The 26,290-nt window shown below is 50.7% G+C and overlaps 1 protein-coding gene across 1 annotated transcript in view; it reads left to right on the forward strand.

Moving 5' to 3' along the window:
• The window catches only part of LOC132587123 (LIM/homeobox protein Lhx1), an 83,464-nt gene extending 57,193 nt beyond the window's left edge, over positions 1-26,271 (forward strand). Inside the window, exons 4-5 of the mRNA XM_060259339.1 lie at positions 7,019-7,184; positions 24,319-26,271. Of these exons, the coding sequence (XP_060115322.1) occupies positions 7,019-7,184; positions 24,319-24,698 (546 nt within the window). The 3' untranslated portion in view covers positions 24,699-26,271. The remainder of the gene's footprint in view (positions 1-7,018; positions 7,185-24,318) is intronic.
• Positions 26,272-26,290: the final 19 nt, after the last annotated feature.

Genomic DNA, 26,290 nt, shown 5'->3' on the forward strand with positions numbered 1-26,290 from the left:
CGTCTAAAATCTCGGTCAAGCCAGTCCGCGTGTTCGGCTGCTTGTTTTCCAGGGCAGCGAAGCTCTGCGCCACGAGCCCATGGCTGCTTCTTGGGCACCCGAAGGCAGGCCGCCCGAGGGGGGGGGGGCAGAAAGGGATGACGGCTCCTCTCAGGGAGCAAAAAGGGAGCGAGGGAGGGAGGGAGACGTCCCCGCCCCGAGGAGGATCCAGTTGAGCCTGGTTCGGATTCCTCCTTTCTCCGCGCCTGGGAGGGATCGACCCGCCTGCCATTCCGACGTGCCTCGTTCGCCCCCAAAAGCCTGGCTTGAAAACTCAACGGAGGCGGCGCGGCTGGTTTCGACCAACCTTTCTCCTGTGAGAATCCGCTTTCTAGATTCGTATTTGGCTGCAGTGGCCTGGCGCCTAGGTCGTATTTCCATCCCCACCCCTGTCTGCGCAATGCCTGGAGGCCTCTTCCTCTTTTCTTGATCACAGGAAAGAAAGAGAGAGAGAAGGGAGGGAGGAAGAGAGAAAGAGAGGAAAGGATGAAGGAAGGAAGGAAGGAAGGAAGGAAGGAAGGAGGAAGGAAGGATGGAAGGAAGGAAGGAAGGAAAGGAAGGAAGGAAGGAAGGAAGGAAGGAAGGATCGTTTTAAATGTTTGATGTGCGTCGTTTCAAAGTGTCTGTGTGGTTTGTTACAAGTTGTGGGGGCCAGGAAGGCTTGTGGTCCCCATAGAGATTCCCACCCCCCTCCACAGAAGTGGGTTTTTTCTTTTCCCCTTGAATGCTGCCAGGTTCTGGAATGAATGAGATCCTCCCCACCGAAGAAAGATCTGGGGAGAAGTTTCCAAGGAAAGAAATATGGGGCGGGAGGGGCCGCTGCTCGGAACCGCTGGAGAGGGCGGGAGAGACACCGGCTGCCTTGCCTGCTCCGAGCCAGGCTTTGACAAAGCAGATTTAAAAATATAAAGGAAAATAATATCCTTAAACTGAAATGCACCGAAGGGTCCCTACAGAACCCCCTGACGCTTTGCAATTGTACCCGGCCTGTATCTAAGAAAGTCTGGGCAGGGATCCAGCCCAAGCCTGGGGTTTACTTGGGAGTAAATTGACTCGGGCTGTCTCCCAGTCCGAGGCGCAGGATCCAGCCCAGGGGTAGCCGAGCGAGAGGGGATTCCGGGGGGCTTGCTCCCAAGGAAGCGTGCCGAGGGTTTTGCTTCGCATGGCTCTGGGTTGGGAAACTTGCGCGGAAGTCAGTGTGCGGCTTACTTCTGAGTAAACGTGGCTCGGGTTGGACTAGTAAGGTGGCCCGAGGGTGTCCACTCCGGGATTCTGGAAGGGGTTTGGCTGAGGCCGAATCCTGCTGGCGTTTGCTAGCCCTTCGCTTTGGCTGGGTTTCCCGGGGTGGGGGTGGGGTGGGGGCAGCCGTTCTGGCCTGAAGCAAGGGGACGCAGCTGGAGGCCGGGGGGGGGGGGGCACACCTCGAAGACCAGCGAAGTTCCATTCTGGGTGGAAGCTTTCCTGGGCGCATCGTTGTCCCCGAGGACAAAAGACCCCTGTCCCCAGAATGAGGCTGCTTTGGGCTTCTTCGAGGCTTGGGCTGCCGAGGGCAACTCCAGAGGAGAAAAGCCGTCTGGTCTGAGGCGCAGCAGCTGCCGCCAAGGGGCCGGGGGGGGGGGCTCCGCTCGCCCGGCTGAAGGCCCGGGTTTAAATTCTGCCCTGGATCCGACCCGAAGCGCGGCGGGTGGAGCTTCTCTGAGGGAGAGTGAGCGAGTGGACCGGGAAGCGGAGCCTGGCGTGTGCTTGGCACGAGATGCCCTGGGATGCTGGCTTAGCGGCTTCAAGGATCTCGGCCAACTGCTGCCGTGTTTTGCGAGGCTTCTGAAGGCCGAGAGGCGTCGCTCCCCGTCGACTGGGTTGCTGGTTCCCACGGGCTTTCCGCGCATCCCTCGAGCGAGACAGAAGCGCCTGCGATTGCCTGCGGGGACTCCGGTTTCTTCCGACGTGCAAGAAGCCAGAAGTTCCGCTGGGGCTTCTCGGGTGAAGGAATCGCGTTCCCGCCGCAGGGGTGATGCCCTCAGCCTGTCTCACGCCGCCCTTCCAGCCGCTCCGATGCCCCACTTCTCGTCCTCGCCCGTGAGCGCAACTGGAGCGCAACTGACACCGCCTGAGCCCAGCGCCTTTTGGACTGCTGGGGTGGCGGCTCCTGGAGGGGACATCTTAAAATGTATCGTAGGCGGCAGAAGCCTTCCGGGACCTGAGCCCCCCTCCGTCGGATGCAGTGGGGCGGGGGTCTCGAGTGCCGAGTTGGGTGGGAGGGCTCTGGGGGCTCAGAAGACAGGAGAGTTGCGCGGGGAGGGGACTTGAACCCACCGCTTTCACATTAGCCGGGGCGGGGGCGGATTTCACCAGAGAAATGCATTTCTGGTGAGGAGGGGGGGGCGGATTCCAGCCCAGGCGAGACACAACACCCCCCCCCCCCACCCAACCAGTGGAGGGTTCGTAAGCTGCCCCCCCACCCCCCCATGGGAGAAGGGAGGCCGGAGGAGAGGCCCTCCTGGATCTCCTCCTCCGCCCTCCTCCTCCTCCCGCCGTTGGGGGTCCAATTCCCCGCCGGGAGGAGCCCCCACTCCCACCCCACACCTCCAGCGTCTGAGGCCCCCGAGCGAGCCTCCTTGACGGCCGCCGGAGGAGGAGAAGAGGCCCGGAGAGCAGTGCGGGGTTGCAAGCTTCATTTCTGCTCCGTCGGGACGCGCGCGACCTCCGAGAAGGAAAGCTCTCCTCCCGCCCGCCGGCACCCTCGGGGGTCTCTAGGGCAGCGGGCGCTGGGGCTGGCTGCAGAGGGCCGCGGGAGCCAGCTTGGGGGAGTGGGGGCGTCCCTTTCCGCCTCAACCCGCCGCTTTCCTTCCCCAGCCCTGAGCAGGCCGAGCGGGAGGTGGTTTGGCCGGGGCTGACTCCCGGGGTCAGGGCGGCGCCTGGGCGCCTTGCTCTGGGGCTGGAGGCGGGCGGAGTCTCCCCGGGGCTGAAATTGACCGGCGCGCGGCAGTATTTCTCTTGGCCGCCGCCTTTGGGCGCTCCGGCCCCTCCTGGGCAGTCCTTTTGCAGCTTGGAGCTCCGGCCCCGCCCCAGTTTCCCAGCCCGCGGTGAGTGCTGCAAGAGGCGAGGAGGAAAGGGGCTGCGGGCGGGGAACTCCGAGCGCGGCCTCCCCACCTCCGTCTGCGCTTCTCACCGGGCGTGACTTCGGCTGCACAGCAGCGATCCCCTTCGAATTCAGCGGGGCCCCGGGAGATTTGCCGGTTTGAGCTGGACGCTCCCTTTAATAGGGGGGCTGCAAACCCGCTGGTCATAATAGACACGTCCAATTCTTGCAGAAAGAGAGGGGGTGGGGGTGGGGTGGGGGGTGTTCGGCAGCAGACCGGCCTTCCTAGACAGGCAGTGGATGCGGAGGAGCTTTTCAGCGCATTGAAGCGCGCGGCCGATGGGTCGTGCCATTTTTCCAGACAGGACGGGGAGGGGGGGGGCGCTTTGGAAGCGGGGCGCTGGAGCTGTTGCCGTGAATTCTCTGCAGGGCTCAGGGTCAGGCCCGTGGATTGGACCCCCAGTGGGAGACGTTGCGTCTCGAGTTTGGACACGTTTCCTCGGAAGCAAGGACGCGCCGTGTGCAGAGGATTCAAGGCCCGGAGATGCGCTAGGTCGGGTTGGGGACCTTATTTACTGGGGAGTGGTCTCCTCCCGTTGGAGCCGGGGGAGCTGACTTCTGAGTAAACAGGCGCGGGAGCGCCCCTGCGGGGTGGCTTCTAAAGCCCTTCGCTCCTGGGTTGCGGCAAAGGCGGCGCTGGGGTGGGGGAAACAGAGGCGGGCCTCGGCTGAACTGCAGGGGTTTTCACGTCTGGACCGGGTTTGAGCGTCTAGCCGTGGGCGGGAGGCGGCTGTGGACCCGGGTGGGAGATGCAGACAAGGGGGAAGGGATCAGAGCTGGTGAAGGGCTGGCTGCGCGTCCAATTTGCCCTGAAACTCTATCGCTACATGGAGCGGGGGTGCCTGGAGTGTATTTTGCTGGCGCGCACAGCTTCACATGAAAGTCTAGACCAGGGGTGGCCAATCCTGCTTAACATAAGAGCCGCACAGAAGAAACATCAGATGTTTAAGAGACACAAGACATGAACGTCAGAGGTTTGAGAGAAGGAAGAGAGAGAGAGAGAGAGAGAAAGAAAGAAAGAAAGAAAGAAAGAAAGAAAGAAAGAAAGAAAGAAAGAAAGAAAGAAAGAAAGAAAGAAAGAAAGAAAGAAAGAAAGAAAGAAAGAAAGAAGGGAAGGAAGGGAAGGGAAGGGAAGGGAAGGGAGGAAGGACAACCTCTGCCAGAGCTATGGCTGACCCAAGGCCATTCCAGCAGGTGCAAATAGAGAAATGGGGAATCAAACCCGGTTCTCCCAGATAAGAGTAGGCGCTCTTAACCACTACACCAAACCGGCTCTCCAGAGGGTCACCTGTCGCTCTGCAGTCGAGCACTGGGTTCGAATCCTGCGGCCCCTCCGAGACCAACCGGAGTAGGAGCTTCCCAGTGCCAGCGCTCCCTTGGTCTGTGAGCAGACACCCTGCCGGAGGCACCGCTAGATTCGAGCCCAGAAGCACCTCCCGAACCAAACGGGGTTTTTTTTTGGGGGGGGGGAGGAGGGGACTTGGACGTCTGGCAAAGGAGCCTGGCTCTCCAAAACGTTTAACACTCCCCCCCCCCGCGCCACACACACACACACACAGAATCCTGTGGGTCTCTCGTGTGCCCCGAAGCCTCCTTCTTCGGGGACGCGGCGCCCTGGGGGGGGGGGATGCATGCAAGGGGGCTGGAGGGGCGGGCGCCCAGAGCTGGGGGGACCCGCCGGGGCTTTCCTGGCCTTTTCTCTTCGCAAGAGATTCCCCTCCGCTGCTTCCCCGCCAGCAACCCCCTGGACCCTCTGCCCCCCCAGCCGAGCCCTCCCTGAAGATCCGGAGTCCCCTGCCTGCCTCCCAGCCGCAGGGCCCCACTCGGATCGGGACCCCCTGGGCTGGGCTGGGCTGCGGGAGGGGGGCGCTTGGCGGGAGAGAGCGTGGGGCAGCAGCAGGCTTCCTTCTGTCCCCTCCAGGTCTGGCTACACCGCCCCCCCCCCCCGGCCGGGAGCTGGCGAGTCTTGGGTGGCGGCAGGTTTCCTCTCCTGGGAGGGAAGCGATGGGGGCGGATCAGGGCAGGCCTGGCCTCACCCAGGGGGCAGAGAGGCGCACGGTGTCTCCTATGGATCGCAGGCATTCTTGGCACTTAGGAACACATGTCCAGCATGACTCGGGCTTCCGAAGGGAAAGGGCTGGAGCGTTTCAGGGCAGGGGGGCGGGGTGCACGCAGAGCTGGCCCTGCCACGGGGCAGACTAGGCCATTGCCTAGGGCGCCAGTCTTTGGGGGCAACAAATTGGGTGCCCCGTGTGACTCGGTGACATTATGGAGCGGGGGGGGGGGCTTGCCAGAAGTTAGCCTTGCCTGGGTGCCTGACAGTCTAGGGACGGCCCCCGTGCGGGTGTGTGTGTGTGTGTGTGTGTGTGGATTCCGCCATGTTCACAGTCCCAGCGTCCAATCTTTGGGCACTTTAGTCTTCCCTCGCCCTCCAGACATACAACCTATTGAGCTGGGGAGAGTTTTTTTTTTTTTTTTTGTTAACGACATAGACTGTGTCCCCAAGAAAGGGCTTGCAGGTGCCCCCCCCCAGACCCCCAGACCCGCGTCCCCCACCCCCACCCCGCTCGCGCTCCGTGCTTCGGTTTCTCGTTGCCTTTGAAGCGCGTCTGAAATTTTGCAGACTCGCCTGATGCGTGCGTCGGTCGGTGCCCCCACTGTCCAGACGGCCAGACCAGCGGCAGGGCCCCAGACCGCGCTCGGGGTTTTCTGACCCGGGTCGCCAAGGCTCAGCAGCCGTCGCCGAAGCTCCGGGTCTCCAGGCGCCGCAGGAATGCCCTGCCCACGCCCGGCTGCTTTGGCCCTTCTCCCCTGGATCGGGGACCCGAAGGAAGGCCCAGCTGTTTCCGGAGAGGCAGTGCCCGCGGAGCCGCAAGAAGGCTGCGCTTTCGGAGCAGAGCAGGGCGGTTTTAGCGCATGGACCTGATGGGCGCTTGCCCGTGGGCCCCACACTAATCTGGGTATGATGCGGGACGAATAACCAGGTATTGATCGTTTGGGAATATATGAATGGAGACGCTTTGGATTTGTGCAAGCTGAGAAAACGCTGGATGTCGTCTTGTAGATCCTTTGTATAGGCCGACCATTTATCGGCCATTTCCATTGTTATTCCTGTGAGTAGTTGCGCAGGGGCCCAGTGCGCTGCTTGGCCCGGGGCCCATAACGCTGTTAAGATGACCCCGCTGGAGAGGTCCGCCTTCTTCGGCGGAGCAGCTTGCAAGAGACTGGGAGGCCTGGCCGATGGCTTCGGGAAGACCGGGGGGGGGGGTGCATTCCCTCCCCCCCCCGTGCCGGATTAAACCCTGTGGAGGCCCCAGGCAGTCAAAACCGGGGGGGGGGCTTGCAAATGGCCTCAGAGTTCCCACCCGCGGCCCCGCTGCAGCCTGCAGGCCCCTTCTCCAAAGCCCCTTTGCCAAAGCTGCTGGGGAGAGGCAGAGAGGGGCAAACTTGGCGATGACGCCGGCAGCAGCCGCACCAGGCAAGTTGGGGGGAAAGCCGCTCAGTTGCTGGCTGGGAGGGCTGCCTGAAAGCGGGGGGCGGAATCAAGGGGGAGCCAGCCGGGGTCCCTGAAGGCCTGGGGGCGCATAGGCCAGGGCCGGCTGGAGCTAATTGTTCATCCAGCCCTGATGCGCTGGAGCAGGGCCCACTGGCTGGCGCGCCAACTTCTCCCGCGGGGCTCTCCGTGCGCCCTGGGCGCACCACGGAGCCCTGCCGCCTGCCCGCCCTGGGCTGCTCTCCGAGTCCGGCCCCTCCAGCGCTGAGCGCCGCCCTCCCCCCACCCCAGCCCCGCTGCCCTGCAGCCTCACATCTCCCGCTTCTCTTTCTCCTTCTCCCCGGCAGGTTTGGTTCCAGAACCGGCGCTCCAAGGAAAGGCGCATGAAGCAGCTGAGCGCGCTGGGCGCCCGCCGGCACGCTTTCTTCCGCAGCCCCCGCCGCATGAGGCCGCTGGTGGACCGCTTGGAGCCGGGCGAGCTCATCCCCAACGGGCCCTTCTCCTTCTACGGAGGTGGGTAAGGGCGCGCCGCGGGCGAGGGCAGGGGCCGCCCTCCGGGCGAGGCTTGTATTCCAAAGGAACTTTCCAGCACGCTGAAGCCAATCCCGGCGAGCCACACGCCACTTGCTTCTTCCCGAGAAAGCCCCGGAGCAGTGTTGGTCCAGTGGGAGAACTGAAAGAACTTGTACGGCTTACATTCCTCTCTCCCCACCCACCCCCCCGGTGAAATTGGTTGGGAAGGGGGCTGAGAAGTGGAGCTGCAGGGCTCAGACACCCTAGAATAGGGCTGGCCAAACTGGCTTAACAAAAGAGCCGTGTAGAATAAACATCAGATGTTTGAGAGCTTCAAGACATTAAAGTCAGATGTTTGAGAGCTGGAAGGCAGGCAGGCAGGCAGGCACGGAGGGAGGGAGGGAGGGGAGGGAAATAAATAGATAGGAGCGGGAGGAGGGAAGGAGAGATGGAAATAAAGCAACTTTAACTTGAAATGCATTCTGCAAGCCGTTGGCTGGTTTGGAGAAGTGATTTAAAGAAGAGAACTGCCTTCTCGAAGCTGGCCAATAGGGCAGTGGGGGCTTTGAGAGCCACACAATATGTGTGAAAGGTTCACATGTGGCTCCCAAACCGCAGTTTGGCCACCCCTTGCCCTAGAAACAGTGTAGATTAGAAGACCCTCCTCTCCAGTGATCGCAGGGTTTCTTAAGAAGGGGGGATATTCCGAAGTGGACTGCGGTCCCGGTTTCAGTAGCTGTGGAATAACCACTCTTGAGTAGGCCCTGGAACGCTCATATCAGGTGACCAGAGTGCCTTTGAGCATGTGCAAAATCCTTTCTCCGCCCGCCTCTCTCTTGCCACCAAATGGCCACAGGGCCTTCCCACCCCCCACCCCAGGCCCCGAGGTTGTGCAGGTTCAGGCAGACTCTGAGTCTGATGGGGAGACCCAAGAGCTCACCAGATGGAGTCTGCAGATCAGCAGGGAATGGCCAGAACTTGAGAGAGCTGGAGACATTGGAGTGATCGGAGTGCAGGAATCATCTGGATCAGCTTTCTAAGATTTCGACATGGTGCTCACTGCTTTCCTGTTCTTCTGGCGCTTAGCAACAGGGCCATAGCCATCCTTCCTCCTTTAAGTTTCGTTTCGTTTTGTTTCTTCAGTTTAAATCCCGGTCTCCCCGCCAAAGCAGGCTCAGGGCGGCTCACAATACACAACAGAGTCACAATAAAACAATTACATTAAACATTAAATTAAAACAATTTAAACAATTTAGTGCTAATTTCCATTTAGTTACAGATGGCATTTGGTGTTCTTAGACATCCATTTAGATCTAATATCTCGGCGGTTTCAGTTCAAAGCCAGCTGATATAATATCCTCTTGCAGGTCTTGCGGAACTGGGTGGAGCTGAGCCTTGCAGGCTGAGAGAAATGACCCAATGCACAGCTAGGCCAGTTGCTTTCGTTCAGTGTTGGGGAATGCTGCATCTGTTGGATACCTGCCTACAAGTGCTGTAGAAAATGCAGAACTTTTGCTAGGTAGCAAAGATGCTGGTGACTTTTTTCCTTCTTTCTTTGCAAGCAGGACAGAAAAAGACAGAAGGGGAGCATTCCAGGGTGGGGAAGGGCCACGGATAGATGATTTGCACGCAGAAGGTCCCTGGTTAAAGTCCTGTCCGCTCTGATTAAAGGATCTGTGCAAAGAGGGACTCAACATATTTGCGGGAAAATCTACCATTGGCAAAGATGGCAAAATAGAACCTCCATGTCCCGAAGCAGTATACCCCTCACTGCTGGGAGCTGAGGAACAGTGGCCAGGAGAGACTTCAGCCTCTGCATTTTGTGTTGTGGGCCTTCTGCCGTCATCTAGTTGGCTCTCTGTGAGAAATGGGATGCAGCAAAGCAGGATAATAGAGAAAAGGATGCAGATAATTTGTTCCTGAGGTTTTGGAAAAGATTCCAGGAAAGTCTGCAGCCAGGTACAGGGGCTTGTGTTCGAGGCTGTACGCTGGAATCTTCCATTTTAATTGAAAATTTTAAGTCTCTAGTCCTTTTGCTTAAAAGAGAGGCAAAGGTTATGGCCTAGACCTGGGGTTAATGTAAGAGCCACATAGAATAAACATCGGATGAGAGCTGAAAGAAGGAAGGAAGGAAAATAAATGGGGAAGAGGAGAAGGAGAGAGATGGAAAGAAAGCAACTTTAAATGCATTCTCCAAGCTACTGGCTGGCTTGGCTTGGAGAAGTGATTTGAATAGACTGAAGATTTGAAGATTTTTCCAAGCTGGCCAACAGGGCAGTGGGGGCTTCAAGAGCCACACACCATGTGTGAAAGAGCCACATGTGGCTCCCGAGCCACAGTTTGCCCCCCCCCCGGCCTAGACTGACTGAGCTGACACCCCCCTTCTGGTGTTAGAGCACTGGGGATGATTGACAAGCTCTAGACTGTTCTATCGTTTTTAAAATTTTGTGATAATTAAATCAATTTAAATATGTATTTTTTTCACTTATAGTCCATCTTTTTTCGGAGGGTATCCTTAATGCCTTTATTGGGAAACTAAAACATTTATAGTCCTCCTTTACTGCTGAGACTCAATAGTTATTTTATTTATTAATAGCATGCAGCAGGCACATTTTTTCCTCACAGAACTCAAGGTGGCTAACAACATAGATAAAACACACATAAGATAAAATTTAACATCACAATTCAAGGCGAGGGTTTGCAGGTATCATTTTGGGCAGGAGCTCACAAGAGCAGAGCCAAATTTTATTGTGTTTTTTCCTTCTTACCCAGTGGCGGACTGGGTCTAAAAATATTGGTTGCCAGAAGACAAAGGGGGTCCACCCACAACTATAAGACTATCATTTCATTTTTATAAGAAATAAATAAAATGTTCAAAAATATGTAAGTGGGGAAAAGGTACAATTAAAACTTTTGCAAAATAAATGTATATATATTAGTAATTACAGTGTAGATATATTGTACATATTCTTGGCAGTATACCGTAGATACTAAATGTAAATACATCGTCGTTGTAATACAGATAGCATTTTCTCCAGGGGAGCTGATCTCTGCCAGCTGGAGATCAGTTGTAAAAGCGGGAGATCCCCAGGCCTCACCTGGAGGCTGGCAACTCTAAATACAACATAAATTTTAGTAGTAGTAGTAGTAATAATAATAATAATTTTTTATTTATACCCCGCCCTCCCCACCAAGGCAGGCTCAGGGCGGCTTACAAGACATGGTACAAGCCATGATATAACAATAAAATCAGAATAATAACAGTTAAAATACAATTCATGAATTAAATTAAATTAATTTAAGTTAAATAATCTAAAAAAAACAGTATAACTTAATGGTGCTACAATATCAGTACATATGTAAAGATGGCTTGATATTATTGCCAAGGTTCCACCTTATAAGGCAAATTGGAAGAGGGCAGTTTTACAAGCCCTACGGAACTGATTAAGAACCCGTAGGGCCCGCACCTCCTCTGGCAGCTGATTCCGCTATCGAAAAGGCCTGCTCCCTTGTTGTTTTTAACTTGGCCTCCTTTGGACCAGGGATTTTCAGAAGGTTTTGTGAACTAGATCTCAGTGCTCTCTGGGGAACATATGGAGAGAGGCGGTCCCTAAGGTAGGCAGGTCCTCAGCCATATAGGGCTTTAAAGGTAATGACCAGCACTTTGTAGCGAACTGGGTACACAATTGGCAGCCAGTGCAGTTCCCGCAGCCTAAGCCGCACATGTTCCCACCGAGGTAGTCCCACTAAGTCTATTATATTTCCAAGCTACTAAAAGGTCATTAACATTTTTAACATATTGTCTAAAGTTTAAGGGGAGCTACTTCATCAGGGGCCCACTTACAATAGGGCAAACTGACACCCTGGCTAGTCTGCCACTGTTTTTAACCACCCCATACTTGCTTCCGGGCTGCTTTATTCAAACCCGCTGTGAGAATTTTGCTGAACTCTAAGATTTGACAAACTTGCTAATATCTCCCCCCCCCCCCCGCAAAAAAATGGGGAAATAACCAAAACATAGAAAGCAGATGGAAATCTTCATCATGCCACTGTGGCCACATAGGAGAAAGTAAATTAAAAAGTATGATGGGAGTAAGATTTCATGATGACAATTATAATTCAAGAAGAATTTTAAGGTAGTACACCTTCTGGTGATGTCAGGGGTGTGCAAATGAGCTATGCGAATGTGCTGTGTTAATGAGCTCCAGCACTTCTTTTTCTACAAAATGACCTCCTTGTATTTCCTCTTCTTTTGGTATCTGTCCTTTTTTGGAGTCTTTTTAAAAAACCAATGAAAATGTCCATTTTTTTGCTTGGAGCGTTAGGAATATTCATAGTTAATAGCAATTATCACAGCTTAAACAGTAGGGGTACTTAAAAATGAGATTTGTTATAATGATCACTTGAAGTAGTCATTTGGGAAACAGATCCTCTTTTTTGCTTTTCAGAATTGGTAATCCTATTCAAGGCATATCATATTTTTTTAAAAAAAACCACTGCAATAAAGGCAGTATAACTCATACCATCATTAAAATGGGTTTACAAAATGACAGAATGATGTAAACGTAACAACATAATCTGTACCCCAAGCAATGCAGTAAAACAAGATTTAAAAATGGGAGAACAAACCATGCAATATGGGTGGATTCCAAAATTAGAACTCATGCAAAAATAATATACATGCAATAAGCAGTGCAAAGAGAATTAGCTGAAATTTCTAACAGACATTAGCACTCCATCCATATTTCCCTTATAAACATGCACTCTTGACCTATTCAGATGCATGATCCTCTAGGTGTCCGTCTCATCAAACACCATGGAACTGAGTAGGCATTTCTCTATCTGGGGCATTTATATGCCCCCTCTTTGGAGTCCTTTTGACTACATTATGGTCCACACCCAGTGTATCTCTCCACCCTACCCCCACTACTGGATGTATGCTTATGGATTTATTTTTTTGTGGTTCCACATTATTTTGCATGCAAAAGCCAATGTAGAAAAACTGGTGAGCAACTTGTGCCAAGGTCAGATATTGAGAACGAGCAGGGGTGGAGTTCTAGCAGGAGCTCCTTTGCATATTAGGCCTCACACCCCTGATGTAGCCAATCCTGCAAGAGCTTACAAGACTCTTTTTTGTAAGGTCTTGGAGGATTGGCTACATCAGAGGTGCATGGCCTAATATGCAAAGGAGCTCCTGCTAGAATTCCACCCCTGAGAATGAGGCATATTTGCAAGCTAAGGGCAGGGCCAGGTGTCTTCTAGCATTCTACAGGGGTGCAGAAAAGTGGCTGCCCGTGGTCATGTGCTGTCCAGAACATTCCAGCTTTAATGCAGGGGCTGGGGGGGTGGGGGCAGGGAGGATACTAGACCTTACAGTCACTGCCCTGACTTTGCTAACCCAGGCTAGTCCAATCTCAGAAGCTAAGCAGGATCAGTCCTGGTTGGTGTTCGGATGCAAAACAACCAAGGAAGTCCCTTGGAAACCCTGTAAGGGGTTGGCATAAATTTGCTGCAACTTGAAGGCACGTTCTGCCACCACCTGAAGTCACTGAATGAATTTTCAAAGGGCATCTATTAGGCACTCTGACTTGCTTCCCTCCGTGTCTACCAGAATGCAAATAAATTCAAGAAAACAAGAATTGTAAAAAATGAGTCTCATAGCCTGATAATGTCAGTATTGGAGGATTTCAGTAGTCCTACCGCATTATTTGCATTTGATATTTTAAAGCATAAAACAGATGTAGCTGAAGGGCAAGGAAAAGATTTTAATGAATGGGATTTAACTTCTGTTCTTTTAGGGACAGAATCTGGCCCAAAGGCTGGCAACACCTTTAGGAATGCCACTAAATGCACTTTCTCTAAACAAAGGACCCTGGAGCGTCATGCTCGAAAGTATGCCAAGAAACGCATCTCACATCAGCTGGCTCTTCAGACCACCTGGTGAAAAGTCTGCCAAGCAAACGTCTTGATGTGACATCACCCACAGGGGTCACTAATGACTCAGTGCTTGCACAGGGGACTCCCTTTCTCTTTTACAGCTGGCTTGAGGCAACCTAGCTTTGCTCCGTGCTCTGCCCCGCCCTGGTCTCCAGCATAAGGATCATGGATGGCCCAAGCTAGCCCTGTCTCATCAGAGCTCAGCAGCTAAGCTGGGTTGGCCCTGCTGAGTGTTTGGATGAGAGGCCACCAAAGAAGTCCAGGGTCACTGCATAGAGGCAGGCAATGGCAAACCTCCTTCGAATGTCTCTGGCCTTGGAAACCCTATGGCAGGGGTGGCCAAACTGTGGCTTGGGGGATCACATGTGGCTCTTTCACACGTATTGTGTGGCTCTCAAAGCCCCCACCACCCCATTGGCTGACTTGGAAAAGGCATTTCTCTCTTTAAACCACTTCTCCAAGCCAAGCCAGCCAGTGGCTTGGAGAATGCATTTGAAGTTAAAGTTGCTTTCTTTCCACCTCTCCCTCCCTCCCCATCTATTTGCCTGCCTTCCTTCCTTGCAGCTCTCAAGCATCTGACGTTCATGTCTTGTGGCTCTCAAACATCTGATGTTTATTCTATGCGGTTCTTACATTGACCATATGAAGCTGCCTTATGCTGAATCAGACCCTTGGTCCATCAAAGTCATTATTGTCTACTCAGACTGGCAGCGGCTCTCCAGGGTCTCAAGCTGAGGATTTTCACACCTATTTGCCTGGACCCTTTTTTGGAGATGCCGGGGATTGAACCTAGGACCTTCTGTTTACCAAGCAGATGCTCTACCACTGAGCCACTGTCCCTCCCCAACATATATGAACCTATGAAGCTGCCTTATACTGAATCAGACCCTGGGTCCATCAAAGTCAGTCTTGTCAGACTGGCAGCGGCTCTCCAGGGTCTCAAGCTGAGGTTTTTCACACCTATTTGCCTGGACCCTTTTTTGGAGATGCCAGGGATTGAACCTGGGACCTTCTGCTTCCCAAGCAGATGCTCTGCCACAGAGCCACCGTCCCTCCCCAAACATTAAGCAAGTTTGGCCTATAGCATTACCATAAGTTGGCTATGACTCAGCAGCAAAAAACTCCCACCCCTATTGTACATGAGCCTGTCTTGCAGGGTTGCTGCAAGCAATGCTCCCTGTATGCTGTGGAGTTTTATGAGCAAAAATTCTATTTCGTGAGCTCCTGGCATTAAAGTTGTGAGAGAGCGATTTGGCTACTGCATAAATGAGTGTGCTCTGGGGCCATCGTTCCTGAGCTAAGACAAAAAGTGTAAGCTGGAGGCTAAAAAAATACTGTGAGCTAGCTCACACTAACTCAGCTTACAGGGAACACTGGTAAGGCCTGTCACAGAAAGGCATGTGGCACATTTAGCGAAAATGCTGCGCATGCCATATCACAACTGGACTCGTAAAGCAAACTTAATCGTTTGCCCATTTTTCTGACACACGTGGCAATTAAAAATTAAAGTGGAGCGCAGTGCTGTGTGCTCTCCGGCAAAGGAAATAAAATAGTGGGTTTCCCTCTGAGGGAGGCAGACAGACTGAAAGACCAGGCATGACAAACAAGGGAAGTACAGAGGAGGAGGGAGAGAGGAATGCGTAGCTGAACTGGCTAAGAGGCAGTGATGAAGACCACAGATTTAAACCCTGCCCATCTCTCTGAATCAGAGTCTCAGAGCACCTTACAATCTCCTTTATCTTCCTCCCATACAGCAGACACCCTGTGAGGTGGATGGGGCTGAGAGAGCTCTCCCAGAAGCTGCCCTTTCAAGGACAGAGCGACCTACAGTCTCCTTTCCCTTCATCCCCCACAAGAGACACCCTGTGAAGTGGATGGGGCTGAGAGAGCTCTCCCAGAAGCTGCCCTTTCAAGGACAGAGTCTCAGAGTGGCCTACAATCTCCTTTATCTTTCTCTCCCACAACAGACACCCTGTGAAGCAGGAGGGGCTGAGAGAACTCTCCCAGAAGCTGCCCTTTCAAGGACAGAGTCTCAGAGCAGCCTACAATCTCCTTTATCTTCCTCCCATACAGCAGACACCCTGTGAGGTGGGTGGGGCTGAGAGAGCTCTCATAGCAGCTGCCCTTTCAAGGACAACTCCTGCAATAGCTACGGCTGACCCAAGGCCATCCCAGCAGGTGCAAGTGGAGGAGTGGGGAATTTCATTTCATTTCATTTGATTTATATCCCACCCTACCCCACCAAAGCGGGCTCAGGGCAGCTCACAACATAAAAATTCTAACAATAAAATTCAAGAATTAAAATACAATAATAATTTACATAATTAAAACAACTAATATATCAATACATCAATCAGTCTCAGTGTTCTATCTTATAGTCTTCCGTCAGAATATTTCAATATTTCAATGTCGGCCAGTTATAAGCCAACTGGAAGAGGACCTTCTCGATCACAGCCCCTTGCTGGTGGAACCAGCCCTGCGGAACTGTCCAATGTCCCGCAGGGCCCTGACCTCTTCCGGTAACTGGTTCCACCACAAGAAGGCCGTGATCGAGAAGGCCTTGTCCCTAGTTGACTTCAACCGGGCCTCCTTTGGCCCGGGGATTACAAGCAGATTTCTAGAGCCGGATCACAGCACTCTCTGGGGGGCATATGGGAAGAGACGGTCCCTAAGGTAGGCAGGTCCAAGGCCATATAGGGCTTTAAAGGTAATAACCAGCATCTTGTACCGGACTCGGTATATTATTGGCAGCCAGTGCAGTCCCCGGAGGCCCGGCTGAATGTGCTCCCATCTAGGGAGCCCTAATAACAGCCGAGCGGCGGCGTTCTGCACTAGCTGCAACTTCCGGGTTCGGCACAGGGGCAGCCCCATGTAGAGGGCATTACAGTAATCCAACCTTGAGGTGACCGTTGCATGGATCACTGTTGCCAGATCGTCCTGCTCCAGGAAAGGAGCCAACTGCCTCGCCCACCTAAGATGAAAAAATGCGGACTTAGTAGTGGCTGCTACCTGGGCCTCCATGGTTAAGGCAGGCTCAAGTAGTACCCCCAAGCTCTTGACCTTGTGCGCCATTGTCAGTGGCACACCGTCAAGAGCTGGAAGGGGAATTTCCCCTCCCGGACCATGGCGACCCAAGCAAAGGACCTCTGTCTTCGCTGGATTTAGCTTGGTTTAGTTTAGTTTGGAATCAAACCCGGTTCTCCCAGATAAGAGTCCACACACTTAACCACTACACCAAACTGGCTCTTTATGTTCCTTTATGTCTAGTGCCTCTTAGTGCCACAATTTCTCCAAGTAAATTAGGCTAGCATGCATGGCTCTCCTGTCTCCATTTTATTGTCACAGCAACCCTGTGAGGTAGGCTAGGGAGAAGTAGAAGATATTGGATTTATATCCCGCCCTCCACTCCGAATCTCAGAGTCTCAGAGTGGCTCACAATTTCCTTTATCTTCCTCCCCCACAACAGACACCCTGTGAGGTGGGTGGGGCTGAGAGGACTCTCCCAGCAGCTGCACTTTCAAGGACAATCTCTGCCAGAGCTATGGCTGGCCCAAGGCCATTCCAGCAGGTACAGGTGTAGGAGTGGGGAATCAAACCCGGTTCTCCCAGATAAGAGTCCGCACACTTAACCACTACACCAAACTGGCTCTTTATGTTCCTTTATGTCTAGTGCCTCTTAGTGCCACAATTTCTCCAAATAAATTAGGCTAGCATGCATGGCTCTCCTGTCTCCATTTTATTGTCAGAGCAATCCTGTGAGGTAGGCTAGGGAGAAGTAGAAGATACTGGATTTATATCCTGCCCTCCACTCCGAAGAGTCTCAGAGCGGCTCACAATTTCCTTTATCTTCCTCCCCCACAACAGACACCCTGTGAGGTGGGTGGGGCTGAGAGGACTCTCCCAGCAGCTGCCCTTTCAAGGACAACCTCTGCCAGGGCTATGGCTGGCCCAAGGCCATTCCAGCAGGTGCAAGTGGAGGAGTGGGGAATCGAACCTGGTTCTCCCAGATAAGAGTCCGCACACTTAACCACTATACCAAACTGGCTCATGGCCACTAAGATTTATACCCTGCCCGTCACTACTTGAAGGAGTTTCAGAGCAGCTCACACTCTCCTTCCTTTCCTATCCCCACAGCGCTCACCTCGTGAGGCAGGTGGGGCTGAGAGAGCTCTTTTGAGAACTGCCCTTGAGAGAACAGCTCCGAGAGAACTGTGACTGACCCAAGTTTACACCAGCAGCTGCATGTGGAGGAGCGGAGAGTCAAACCTGGTTCTCCCAGATTAGAGTCCATGCTCTTAACCACTGCACCAAACCGGCTAAGCAAGCTTCATGGCAGAGCTGGGGATCGGAACCCAGGTCTCCCAGATCCTAAGTCGATGTTATGGGATCTTGCTGTGTGGCTCTGGGCCAGTCCCTCTCTCAGCCTAGCACTCCCCACAAACCCTTTGCCTTGAGGATAACATGGAGGAGGGGAGAACCATATTGTAAGCTACTGTGGGGGAGGGGGAGCAGGGTATACATTTCTAAAGAAATTAATAATCACAATACCCCCCTGGCTCTTGTGACTCTTGCAGCCAGTTCCCTTAATGGCTGCCTTTGCTTGGAAGGTGGAGGTGCTGTTCTTCCATGGCTCTTTGGCTGACCGCCTTGCTTGGGCTATCAAACACTTCTGGCTCAACATTAGGAAGAACTTCCTGACCGGGAGGTGTTGGGCTCTCCTTCCTTGGAGGTTGTTAAACAGAGTCTAGATGGCCATCTGACAGCAATGAAGATCCCGTGAATTTAGGGGGAGGTGTTTGTGAATTTCCTGCTTTGTGCATGGGGTTGGACTAGATGACCCCATGGGATCCCTTCCAACTCTAGGATTCTATGATTCTATGAAAGGCAGGGCGGGCAGCAGCTCAGTGTCCCTCTCTGTCATGCCTGGATCCAGCTCCGGCTGAGAACCTCCCTCCCCCAGCTACCTTTCCCCCTCCCGTTTTGCACTGAACATCATTAGTGTGAGGTTTGGAAGCTGAGTGGGAATTCACCAGTTTTGGACTGAAAAGCTGGGCAGCGATCAATTCCCTCTGCTGCAGTCAGCTGGGGCACGATGTTCTCTAGCGAGGAGAGGGGAAAAGCACTCCCCAGTGGAAACTTGGTCAGATGAATGTCTCAATATCTGCCTGGCCATAACTCCTGAATGCATGGGTGCCACGAACCGCTCATGAATCACTCCAGAGTTACTACAGGACAGGATGTGGGCACCAATGTTCCCTCTAAGCTGCAGAGTCTTGTGAGCTCCTGGCATTAAAGCTGTGAGCTGCTGCATAAATTAGTGTGCTCTGGGGTCCTCCTTCCTGAGCTGAGACAAACATCTGTGAACTGGAGGCTAGAAGAAGAAGCAGATTTATACTCCGCCCTTCTCTCTGAATTAGAGTCTCAGAGCGGCTTACACTCTCCTATATCTTCTCCCCCTACAACAGACACCCTGTGAGGTGGGTGGGGCTGAGAGAGCTCTCTCAGAAGCTGCCCTTTCAAGGGCAACGCCTGCAATAGCTACGGTTAACCCAAGACCATCCCAGCAGGTGCAAGTGGAGGAGTGGGGAATCAGTTCTCCCAGATAAGAGTCCATGTACTTAATCACTACATCAAACTGGCTCGCTAGCTCACGCTAACTCAGCTTAGAGGGAACACTGCTGGGCCCCATCCACAACTATGGAATCCCTTGTGGTTTCAGATTAGAAGACAAACAGTGTTCTCCTGGGAACACTTTCCGAAGAGTGTGACTTGAGTAAGATTTGGCATAGACCTCTTCCTGCAGTGGCATGAGTGGGTGAGTCCCAAGGATGATGGGTCTGCCGGCAAATAGAAACTAGTGCAGCAGAGCCCAAAGCTGGGGTGCAACTTTTGTACTCGTCAGGAGGAGGGTCTGCTTGAAATGTCATCCCCTCCAACATGCAATCTGAAGTGGTACCACCAGGACTTTTTTGGTAGCAGGAGCTCCTTTGCATATTAGGCCACTCCCCCCTGATGAAGCCAGTCCTCCAGGAGCTTACAGGGCTCTTAGTGCAGGGCCTACCGTGAGCTCCAGGAGGATGCGCTACATCAGGAGGGTGTGGCCTAATATGCAAAGGAGTTCCTGCTACCAAAAAAAGCCCTGGGTACCACTCTTCCACTTTGTTGTGTTGCATGATGATGACCTATTTTATGCAGAATGTCTGAGGAGGAAGAATTCTCAGAGACCACTTTAGGTTGCAAACGGAAGGGGGTTTTTTTTAATCGTGTTCCATAATTTTTTTTTTTAAAAAACCCACCCTTGGTTGGTTTCAGCATGAAAGGAACTGAATGCTTTCTGTTATATATATTTAATTTTCTATCCCTCCCTCCCCACAAATGACTCAGGGCGGGTTACAACATAAAGCCGTGACAATAACAACACAAAAAACGTTAAAAAAGCATTACCTCCAATCAGAAAGCAAGACGACAGTTGGCGGAAGGGGATGTGGCCTTAAAACACGGTTGCCAAGGTCCGGGTGGTATTGTAAGAAGAGGAAAAAACGTCATAAAAGTAACAACTGTTGATACAAGTCTTAGCTTGCTACTCTATGTTTTGAAACAATTTATTGTCAATATTATTGACAAAGCAACACTCCACACGAGATGCCCGATTTTAACAACATTGGTCAAATTACAATAGAGGGCTGATGTCACAGCAACAGCAGCAGCAGTAATGGATCGCCTGGGTAACTCTCCATGTCATTTGCCTTCTTCAGGCTGCAGTACACTAGGGAAAGCCTTGAATTCAGTAATGGAATGCCCAATATTTCCTTCAAACTTATATTTAGACTCTCTCCAGCTTTTACAATTGCTGTGTAGACAGTTGCAGGTGGAGCCTCAGAGATCAACAGCCTTCCATTAGGGGTTAACCTTTGTCAGATTCAAAATGTCCCTGTGCTAAGCTCCAATCAGAAAGCAAGGTGACGGCTGACGGAAGGGGATGTGGCCTTAAAATAGGGTTGCCAACCTCCAGGTGCTGCCTGGAGATCTCCTGAGGTTACAAGTGATCTCCAGGCAACATAGGGCAGTTCCCCTGGAGGAAATGGCTGCTTTGGAAGGTGGACCTTATACACCACTGAAGTCCCTCCCCTCCCCAAGCCCCACCCTCCCAGACCCCCCCCCCCAAAATATCCAGGAACTTTCCAACCTGGAGCTGGCAACCCTAACCTTAAATAGCCTAGGAAGGTCAGAAGTTGGTGGGGGGGAGGGAAAGTGCAGGGAGCAAACAAAGAACTGGAAGATGTAGGAAATCCAATCAACTGTATCGATCTTGTTGTGGCAAAGGATTGGTTGACATTAATTGCTTGCTCCGTCATGGCAAGAAGGCAGGGGGGACAGTCATTCATTTCTTATTTAGTGAGGCTGCAGCCAAGAGTGCTTTCCAGAGAGACCAAAGCGCCAAGCAGGTGTCTGTCCAGAGCAGCTTACAGAGAAGTTTGCACAGGCTGGGTTGAGGGGAGGAATTGGCAGAGACCTGAGATGAAGCAGGAATTGCTGGTGGGGGATTGTGGGGGGGATCTCCTTTTTTGTTGGAAAAGAGGTTATGTTAAAGTGCCTGCGTGCACTTGGATTTCATATTGCAGTCTGTTTAAAGGTAGAAGCTTTGGAATATTAAAGTGCCTGTGTGCACATTTATATTTTTCATCTTAGATTATTTAGAAGTAGAGGCCACAAGGTTTTTCTTATCACATGTTTTTCCCCTGTAATTAATGTTTTGATAGTATAGTATAGTTTCCCCCTGATGTTTCTTCAATTATAGTGCCACCTAGGAACTGGCAACCCTCGAACTCAGTGTGGGGTTCTGGTGTGTTCTGGCCCTCAAGTAGAATTGCAGGCCTTCAGGTGAGGCCTGGAGAAAATGACTGGTGCGTGGTCCCTAGGGCATCAGACCCGCTGAGGTCCCGCCCCTCTTCAAACCCCGCCCTCTCCAAGGTTCCGCCACAAATCTCCAGGAATTTCCCAACCCAGAGTTGGCAGCCCTACCTACAAGAGTTGTGGGAAATTATTTATTATTATCATTGTCATTATCATGTTCTCCTGGCTTTGTTGGATGCCTGAGGGCTTTCCTTTCCCCAAAGGGAACGAAGGGGGTGTTGGGAAGTTGAGACTCAAAGAAGCAGAGTTTTTGGTGTTTGTTTTGCTTTTGAATCAGCCTGCTTTTCCTAAAGATGAAAGCAGAATCTGGAAAGCGGAGGTAGGGGTGGGGTGGGGAGGGAGGCATAAAAACCACATGAACGACAACGAGAATGAGATTTGCATTCAGGGCCTTAGCCCTTTCATCCTCATTCTCAATGAAAAGCAGCCTGGTGGTGACACACAATGGCATGGGCAACATTCATGCTTGGTGGGGGCCACAGCAGGATTTGTTGTTTGTAGGGTTGCCAAGTCCAATTCAAGAAATATCTGGGGACTTTGGGGGTGGAGCCAGGAGACTTTGGGGGTGGAGCCAGGAGACATTGGGGGCGGAGCCAAGAGCAAGGGTGTGACAAGCATAATTGAACTTCAAGGGAGTTCTGGCCATCACATTTAAAGGGACTACACATCTTTTTAAATGGCTTCCTTCCATAGGAAATAATGAAGGATAGGGGCACCTTCTTTTGGGGTTCATAGAATTGGACCCCCTGGTCCAATCTTTTTGAAACTTGGGAGGCATTTTGGAGAGAGGCACTAGATGCTATACTGAAAATTTGGTGCCTCTATCTCAAAAAACAGCCCCCCCCAGAGCCCCCGATACCTGCGGATCAATTCCCCATCATTCCCTATGGGAATTGTTCATGGAGGTGCATGATGGTTGTGGGGGCGGGGCTTCCCCCGCTGGCCAGCTGGCTGGGGGAGGGGGGAAGCCTGTAAAACTGGGGGATCCCCCTCTGGGACCTGGGGATTGGGAAGCCTAGTTGTTGGGGGGGGGGGCACCCAGTTTGGCAGCCCTGGGCTCTCGGAACTGTAAGCTGCCTTTTGTTCCACAAACTAACCCCCCTTCGCCTGGGCAGTCATAGCTACAAGGTTTGATCCCCCCCACCCCTCTTCTTGAGGAGCTGTGCATAAATTCTGCAATATAGAGATCAACTTGGTCCTTCTTTCCCCTATCCAGAGAAGGCCAGCGACAGTGATGGAGGAGGAGGGGCTGTTTTTTCTGACATTTCACAGAGCCACAAATCACCCCTGCTCTCACGCCAAGAATCACTACCCAAGGCTTTTTCTTCTTTCCAGTATTTACTGACTTTTCCAATCCCCTTTAAAAGCTAAGACAGTGTTTGTTAATAATATGCTAGGAAAAAAAAAACATCAAAACTGTTTAAAAGTGAGCTTCAGCTGCTGGAGAATTGGATGCCTGCATATTATGGTATGGCCTACATATTATGGTGTGGCTGCAGTGTTCATGCATGCACATTTATGTGTATGCAAACGATGGGGAAGTTGCATCCGTCTCTGTCACCAACACATGGAATTTGCCAGGGAGGGACCTCAGGGAGGGAGAGCTGGACCCTGGCCAAAGAAAATACTCCTGACTCAGACGAACAAAATTTCAACTAGGCATCTCTGAAAGATAAAAATAGGGACAGTGATTTAGCAGAGATGAGACTCAGAGTTTGTCCTTGAGAGATAGGGATGGGTGAATATGGGAGTCATTTGGGCTAAACAAAAGAGCTAATGCAAGATCTGTTCCTATGTTAATATGCCCAATAATATTTCTACCTGATATAAGTAGAAAAGAGCAAGAGTCTAGGACCACCTTAAAGACTAACAACATTTGTGGAAAGGGAGGAGCTTTTGTGAGTCACTGCTCAGTTCTTCAGATACCTGGGACTCATGAAAACTCCTCCTGGAGTCTGGCTCTTTTCTACTGCTGCAGACAGACTGACATCTCCACCTGATATAAGCAAAGTGATGTTGCAATAAAGCCTGGTGTGTGTGTGTGTGTGTGTGTGTGTGTGTGTGTATAGAAATTATTTGCATATGTCTCAGTAAAATCTTTACAACAAACCCATAAGGCAGAACAATATTATGATCCTCTCCATGTTGTCGATCTATGTATATTTTTTTACCTTGGATCATCTAAGCTACATCTCTATGGTGATAATTCCTCATTCCATTCAGCAATGGAGTGTCCACATAGGAACATTCTCTGTGCTTTCCTCAACATCATCTCATGTCTGCCACCCCCTCCACCATGCAGCCAGAGAACTCTTTTATAGCTTTACGAAACAGATAGGAGTTGTATTGCTATAGTGTTATGCCGCTATAGTGATATAGCAACTACCAATATTTTTAGAAGCTATCAAAGATTTCAGGTTTTCACGGCTGGTAACATCATTAGGGTTTGTAGAATCTTTCGGGATCAAGTGCCGTGTTCTACTGGAGAAAGTTTTCCTTCCAGACGTTTCATTCTCAGCTGCGGAGAACATCCTCAGTGGCGTTGCAGCCGGAGCAGGCGCTCTGACCTTCTTGGCTGCTGTGCATTGAGTGACAGCTTTTTAGAAGCTGTCAAAAAGCTCACTGCAGATGGAAGTAGCAAATGGTAGATGTGAAAGGATACTGAGGGAAAATGCTGCTGGTGGTGGTAGTGGTGGGTTTGAAAATCAACACCTTTCCTTCACTCACACAGTGGGCAAACTTGCTTTTGCTACAGTCTTTCTGTAGAGATTGTACCAAAGCAGGTTTGGGAAAGACTGCAGCGAATCAGGAAAAATCTGTGAGGACACACAATTTCATGACAATGTTGTGTGGATGGTCCAGAGGGGGATGAAGCACCTGTTTTGGAGGCAAGGGAAAGCAAAATGTCCATGTGGAAGCAGCCCTAGTGATCTCTTTTCTGAAGTAAGGTGTGACCCACCAACATCAGCTCAGTCTCTTTGCTTCTGCGCTGTACAAGCTCTGCACTTTGTTCTTCACAGACTCTCATTTAACTGTTCCTTCCCCGCTGGTGATCCTTCAAGCCAAACAACTGCTGTGTGTAGTGGCCGGCCAGCTGGTCAACAACCCCCTGTTTTTGCAGTCTCAGAGGTCTTGGTAGGCTGATGGGTTGCAAATTGGCTTAATGTAGGCCATAAATTGTGCATGCCATGTAGGCTGTAAGGCATAGCTCACAAATCCCTGGCACTTCTTCAGCATTTGTTCCTTCTGCATGTACCTCAATCTTTCTTTTTCCGTCCACCAGATTATCAGAGTGAATACTACGGACCTGGAAGCAACTACGATTTTTTCCCACAAGGACCTCCTTCCTCTCAAGCTCAGACGCCTGTTGATCTCCCGTTTGTACCCTCCTCCGGGCCACCAGGAACACCACTTGGGGGAATGGACCACCCCTTACCTGGACACCACCCTTCCAGTGAAGCTCAGCGTTTCACAGATATCATGTCCCACCCGCCCGGAGACTCTCCCAGCCCGGAGCCCAACCTTCCCGGCTCATTGCACTCCATGTCAGCGGAAGTTTTTGGCCCGAGTCCGCCATTTTCCTCGATATCCGTCAACGGTGGTGCTAATTACGGCAACCATTTGTCACATCCGCCCGAAATGAATGAGGCAGCTGTATGGTAGCTTTAAATGCTAGAACTGAGCCAGTCGGCATCTATTCTGCTTATATTTGTGGTGTACAGAAATGAATTCAATAGAACATTTTTTTTCCTGCCCTACGACAATGTATTTATAGATACAGGGATCTATCTGTATCTGTATAGTGTTGTCTTTTGGGTTTGCAGGGTTTTTTGTTTTGTTTTGTTTTTTAACCCTTGGGAATGAACTGAATCCAGAACAATGCCAAGGGAAATTTTGCTATAGACTAGGGGACAATCTTCACAACATAGAATCGACAGGAAGACAGATTAAAAAAGAAATCTCTTTTTGTACCAAGTGAAAAAGACACTATGAAATGGATTTATTTCGGTACTGCCCTATATAACGGATGGGTATCATGTTCGCTAGATGATAACTCTAGGAACTGAAATCCTTAGAAACTTTTCTCAGACAGAAAAAAAGGAAACAAACATTAAATAAAAGAAAGGTCAAAGACAACAAGGAAAGGCTTAAAGGAATTCTAGTGTTTCTTTCTTTCTTTTTTAAAAAAGACGTTTTTGGCATTCTTGGTATGTTAATTTTGCCTCAGAAATTTCAATTTAGAACTGCAATGATAGACTTTTCAAGCTTCAGAGATGCCAGGGGGGGGCAAATGAAATGTATTTTATTTTATTGTTTGGATTTTGTTTTTTGGCCAAAATAGCAAATATTTAAATGTAAGCCCTCAGTATCAACTCTTCTACCTTCTCCAAATGACACACACCAATAATCCTCAAAAACCCAGAGGTCTTCTAGTAGGCTTCTAAGTAAAAATGACTTGAAAGAAACAAAAACAAAGTATTCTACCTTCACAAAAAAAAATAAAAGCTAAACAAACAAAAAAAAATAAAGACTCTATGGAACTAGGAAAAAAAACAGTCAACTGTTTACGTCGAATGTTAAATTCAGGAGCGCAACATTTTACTAAAAAAATTTCCTGTTTTAGAACCTCTTGTTCAAAAGCAAAGTATTTTGAGCAATCAACCAAAATAGTCCATTTTTTTCCTTTCTCTCTTTTTTTTGTTTGTTTCTGTAGATGTTTTAAGACATTGCAGGGCTTGTATTTCACTGTGCTAGTTTGTAAAGGTGGTTGTTTACAGAAGGCAAAGAATAAAATAAAACCAGACAATTGCCAAATAAAACAATTCTATAGCACAAGTACTCATTTGGGGTGTTAACACCCATAGCCCGGGAAACCATTTTAAACAAAGTGTTACATGATTGAGAGGATAAAAAGAAAATTTAACATCTTTGCTAATGTTTAGTCCTGTTCAACATTCATGGAATTGTTAAAATGACTTATATAGACCCACACAGGTTTTATTTTTGTGTCTTTAAAAGAAGAAAAAGTCCAAAATATTTAAATTTTATGGTCAAATATGCAGTGAGCAGCTGCTACTTTTTTTCTTTATATATTAAATTTCTCATATGTCTTTTATTGTTCAAATAAACCTAAGCTTGTGTGACCTCCAGCGCATAATAGACCATTCACTGTATGAAAGGGGGGAAAACAGTTGGATTAAAAATTGTGAATTTTTAATAAAACTAGAAAATCTGATGTTTAGATAACCCGTGCT

Source organism: Heteronotia binoei, chromosome 18 (genome assembly GCF_032191835.1).
Source record: "Heteronotia binoei isolate CCM8104 ecotype False Entrance Well chromosome 18, APGP_CSIRO_Hbin_v1, whole genome shotgun sequence".
Lineage (NCBI taxonomy): Eukaryota > Metazoa > Chordata > Lepidosauria > Squamata > Gekkonidae > Heteronotia > Heteronotia binoei.